Raw genomic sequence first — 5,525 nt, 5'->3', positions numbered from 1 at the left:
CACTCTTCATGTGTTTGATTTGTTTAAAATGTTTAGGGTTGATGGATAAACATAAATAATAAATAAATATAAAATTTGAGCTTGATTAATATATTTTTAAAAACTTTACAGCACAGAAACAAAAAAAAATCGGGTTAATAGTTTTCCAAATATCTCAAGAACGGGGCGAGGAAAAAATTTGAAAAAATCATACATACACACATCAAAATTTTCCATGAAAATAAAGCCTTTTTAAATTTTTTTTCTTGAAAATTTTTTCAAAACAAATTTTTTGGTAAAAAAAAAATTAGTTTTGGAAAATATGCCATCTCAAAAAAAAATAAAAAAGAAATTACATTGGTAGCTCTGAGTATTGCGTAATATTTAAGTATAGTATTTTGGGGTGCACTCTATGAGTGCAAATTTACAAATTTTTTAAATTGTTTTAGAATTTTTTTGAGTAACTATGCAGTTTTAATTTTAGTACAATAAAGTGCGAGTTTTAAGCTACTGCAAAAATGCGTTGATTTTTAATATTTTTTATGTTGGCGACTTTTTGCACTTTTTTCTTACGGAAGAAAATGCGCAAACCGTTTTCAAAGAAAAATTAACGCCAGTTTTGCAATCGCTTAACACTTGCACTGTGTTAAAATTTAATGGGCTACAAAACTGCATAGTTACTCAAAAAAAATCTAAAAAAATAAACGTAAAAAATTTGTAAATTTATAATGTACTCATTTTTCTCAACTTCGGTGTAAAAAAAAATTTATAACTCAAATTATAGTAGAGTTCACCCCATAATACTATACTTAAATATTACGCAATACTCAGAGCTACCATTGCGATTTTTTTTTTTATTTTTTTTTGAGATGGCATATTTTCAAAAACTAATTTTTTGTATCAAAAAATTTGTATGTCAAATATTTTTCAAGAAGAAAAATTTAACTAATATTTTTTTTTTCATAGAGAATTTTGATGTGTGTACATATATGTGATTTTTTTAAATTTTTTCTTCGCCCCGTTCTCGAGGTTTTCCGTTCTCGTCCATTTTGGTATGGAACGCCCCATAAACAAACTAAATCGCCACTTCCTAGACGCAGAATATTAAAATTTCTTCGCTAAATATGCTAAGCTCATAATACTCGTATGCTAAATTTGCACTCTCGCTATTTTGACAATCGTTCTTAATCTCTGGATGGCTGGGCTCTCCATACAATATTGAATTTTCTTATAAAAGGCAACAAGCGCAGTTAAATCTTACTCAATTAGTTCGTGCTCATAGTTGTGATAACAATTAACGTGAAATTGTACATAAATAGACCAAAACTTTAGGCGTACTAAGGAGTAACAAACGAATAAAACTACATACATACGTACATACGTACATACATATTTTGTTTTCAACAATGAAGTTAATATTGAGCATAATGGTGCTTTATGGATTAATAGCCATCCATCTCGCAGCGCCGCTTGACGATTCTGCACACGCGCGCATTCTGTTTTACGATAATGACAACATTGGTCTTGATGGATATGATTTTAGGTGAGTTGGTGGGTTTGTGATACAAAAAAAAAAAAAAAAAATTTCTATAAAACATTTTATTTAGAAATGTGAAGCTTGCATTAAATAAGAAAAGTACATATCGCGCGCGAAAAAAAACTTTAAAGTCTCGATTTAGTTATAGAAAGGTATAGAAAAATTATCTGCTCATTTGCAACATTGCGGTGGCAATGGAATCAGTCCGAATAGCCACGCAATAATCAACAATAGCGTCACCCTACCGGCCTCTTGTTTTTATGTTTTTCTAAATTTTGCCCTCGAAGCCGAAGGTAACACAAAGCATCGTTTAAAATCTTTTCACGTTAGATTTGACGATTTTGAACTTTTAAGTCCTTGTTCAATTTAAAATTTCACTAAGCGACATTCGTGCAACATCTCAGACATTCCCGTACAGACTCGATGCTATTGTCAGCGCAAAAGGTGGCTATTTGGAACAGTAATAAATTTTTCATAAACCCTGACTAGTTCTTATGATGAACTGATATTTTTGAATTAAACAAAAGAAAAACAGACAAAATTATAGCGTTTTTAATTGGCAACACTTCGAGTGTCTACCCCCCCGTATATGCATACATTAGGGTGGTCCAAAAATGCATGTGAAAACTAAAGTCTGAATTTTAATACTTTCACCACTTATGATGGTTCTATACCGAAAAAATATACCGCTATTTTTTATTTTGAAATCAAAAAGTATTTAGCGGTCGCTCAAAGCGCTCAAAGTTTTCCATGTGTCTTATATGGGAAATAACACACTTTTCGTAGAAATGGTATAGAATCTTGAAAATCAATATTTTTCGTTAGGAAAACTCTGTTCCTCTTCAGGATATTCACAATAATAATACCTAATTATTTATTTAACCATTTTTTTCATAGTGACTATATTTTACATATCCGCTAATACCCCGAGAAAATGCAATGGGAGAATAAAAATCTTTAGTATTAAAAAATGGTTAAATAAGCAATTGGGTATTGTTGTTGTTGGAAGTCTCCTGAAGAGAACCAGAGTTTTCCGATCGAAAAATATTGGTTTTCAATAATTCTATATAATTACTGCGAAAATATTTCCCCCTGCCCCAGCCCCCCCATGTAAAATACATGGAAAATTTTGAGGGCTTTGAGCGACCTCTAAATATTTTTTGTTTTAAATAAAAAATAGAGGTATATTTCTTTTGATATAGAACAATCCTAGAGGGTGAGACATTCAAATTCCCACTTTACATGTTTTGCACCACCCTAATATACATACATACATATAATAGGAATAACGCGGTATAACCTGGGGTCTGGCCGATATAAGAAACCAGTGAGGAGTAGACTGAACACGGAAGCAAGTTGGACGCAAAAATACTGTGGGCTATTTTTTGAAGCGCACTGAACTGTTAATATTCATACTAGGATCACTTGTTCAGCCTAGGCTTAACTGATTTTCCCTATCGGGCTTAAGTCTGGCCATTTTGGCCCGTGCTTACAGGTTTACCCTATCGTAAAAAAGCTGGACAAAACTACATGGTTTGTCCCAAAATCGGGTTCAGTCGGTAAAAGATATAATAAAAATATAAAAACTGGACGTGCTTTCATTATAACATTTGCATGTCTCACAAGTCCCATAACTGAAATAACAAAAAAAGAAAAAGAATTAATTCCAAAATACTGCGGTCCAAATATTTTAAATGAATGCAACAAAGTGTCGTAATCACAAAAATATGAAACACGTTACCCGTTCGGAATACAAATTTCCTAAAGCGTGTTGCTTAATGGGGTCATTTAACAGTTAATATTGAATGAAATACAAATATATGTATATTTAACTCGTTTGCTTAACGTACTAACAGGTAAAAGAAAACAAGTTTTTTTATGCTCCTTTTGCCGATAAGGAAGTAATTACCCATCTTAGAAGAAATAATAACCTTCTAAGTAAATAATTGCATATATTTTATTCCGTGCCTCGTGCATTGCTTAATCAGCCTTCTTATTGCATTTTTTAGGTTTTTTATTGTGGTAATTATTTTGTTATTAGGTACCTTATTTTTCTGTATGCCTAGGCTAATTTTACTAATATTTCATAATTTTTATTTTAGCTTTGAGACCAGTGATGGTATTAAACGCGATGAAAGTGCGGAACTGGTGGACACGGGCACAGGGGAAAAAATATGGAGAGTAGAGGGTTATTACAGTTGGACAGCACCCGATGGAAAACAGTACAGAGTGGATTTCGTTGCCGATGAGAACGGCTACAGGCCAACGGGTGCTCATTTGCCATAAGTTGATAAATTTTATTAAAAAAAAAAACAAAAACTACCAATTGGTGTTTCCTGTACCTAGCATAGATTAGAAAGTAAAATGTACTAGAATATAAATTCCTTTTAACAATATTTATCTAAGGTGAAATGCTTAAGACTAATGAAGGTATAATTACCGATCTGTGCAAGTGAAACGTGCGGTGCTGTTTGCTCAAAAGGTCGTCAAATTACCCCTGAAAACAGTAATGCTATAATGCTATACCATTACGGCGACAAAGTAGACCAAGCAAAATCTGTTATTTTGGCAGGAAATCGACAAAAATTAATGAGTAAATAGACACCAATCGAAATGAATGGGCCGAATCAAATAAGAAAAAAGTTGGATACAGTCCGCAAACTCTAGCTGCCAGAAGGATAGAAAGAAAAAACGTTTTCGGGAGAAGAATATCCGCCATGATTAGAGCGATGATTTATTTAGGGATTTTAAAACAAACAAGCTGTCAGACTGGTCCAAGCCATAAACTAACTTAGTTCCATGTATACATAAAGGAAGAGGATGTTCCATATGATAAGATAGTTTAACTCAAACCATTGAAGCGAAGATAATCGTAGAAAGGGCATTGGCCATAGTAGAGCCAAAACGACAATCTGATCGAAACGTGTAGGATGAAATGAAGCCAACACTTAAAATGTATCCAAATATAAAAAAAAAACAATACTCGGTAATGTCTGGATTTAAGACAATACTGGCAGGAATTGGCTGAAAGTTGCTCTTAACGGCACATAAAGTACATAAAGGGCGCTTGAATGGCATACCAAATGTTTTGCGAAGTAGTTACTGCACGCCTCTCTTGAACAGGCGGTTTATGAGTGTATCTATTGTTTTTGTTTGTACTATAATAAAATGTACATACATATGTACCTACTATCTATAATTCATGTTACTGTAAAATATTTTTAATTTGTAACACAAAAAAAATAATATTTATTTATAAGTATTTTTACTAATTTCTACTAATATTGACAAATCTAAGCAAATGTCATAATTTGTGAAAGGTATTGCCAGAACATTATAGATACATACATACTATCTTAAACTTAAACACATTCCAATAAATAAAAAAAAACCAAACCAAATAGTTAAACAAAATATAACCGACATCAATCCGTTAAAATGATCCAAAGTTATGCACACGTACTGTTTATGTGTTCATAATAAATAAGTACCCGGTTGACCGAGCTTTGCCCGGAGGGCATATACTTTTTAAAGTTTTCAAGGTTTGGATACCAAATACTGGTCATTTGGATAGCTTTAAAAAATATTTTTGAAACAAATAAAAAAAAAATGGATTTCGATATCTATTAAGTAATTTTCTTACTCCAAAATTTAGTTGGCAGCCCTAGGCCGAAGTACATATCTTGAGCGTATATCGATGGCTGAGTGGAAGATCGACCTATCTCGGCTGCCAGTTCGAAAACGCTCTATCTCAAAAAACTTTTCAAGGACGCCCTATTTCAGAATTTTATTGAAAAACACCCTATCTCAAAATTCGGTTCAAAAACGCCCTATCTCACTTCAAAATGTATTGAAAATATGCTGATATAGGGCGTTTTTGAATCGGCAGCTGAGATAAGGCGTTTTTGAAACGAATTCTGAAATAGGGCGTTCTTGAAAAGTTTTTTGAGATAGAATGTTTTCGAACTGGCTGCCGAGATAGGTCGATCTTCCACTCAGCCATCGATAT

At 32.7% G+C, this 5,525-nt stretch overlaps 1 protein-coding gene across 1 annotated transcript; it reads left to right on the top strand.

Annotated features, from left to right (window-relative positions):
* The first annotated feature begins 1,385 nt into the window (after positions 1–1,385).
* LOC108366892 (flexible cuticle protein 12-like) lies at positions 1,386–3,802 on the top strand. Its single transcript, XM_017621379.1, has 2 exons — positions 1,386–1,522; positions 3,619–3,802. The coding sequence occupies exons 1-2, from the start codon at positions 1,386–1,388 to the stop codon at positions 3,800–3,802; spliced, it is 321 nt and encodes a 106-aa protein (XP_017476868.1).
* Positions 3,803–5,525: the final 1,723 nt, after the last annotated feature.

This window comes from Rhagoletis zephyria, unplaced genomic scaffold, assembly GCF_001687245.7.
Source record: "Rhagoletis zephyria isolate East Lansing unplaced genomic scaffold, Rhagoletis_zephyria_1.1 Rzeph_scaffold_02434, whole genome shotgun sequence".
NCBI classification, from domain to species: Eukaryota; Metazoa; Arthropoda; class Insecta; order Diptera; family Tephritidae; genus Rhagoletis; species Rhagoletis zephyria.
This window is presented reverse-complemented; position numbering and strand designations above follow the sequence as displayed.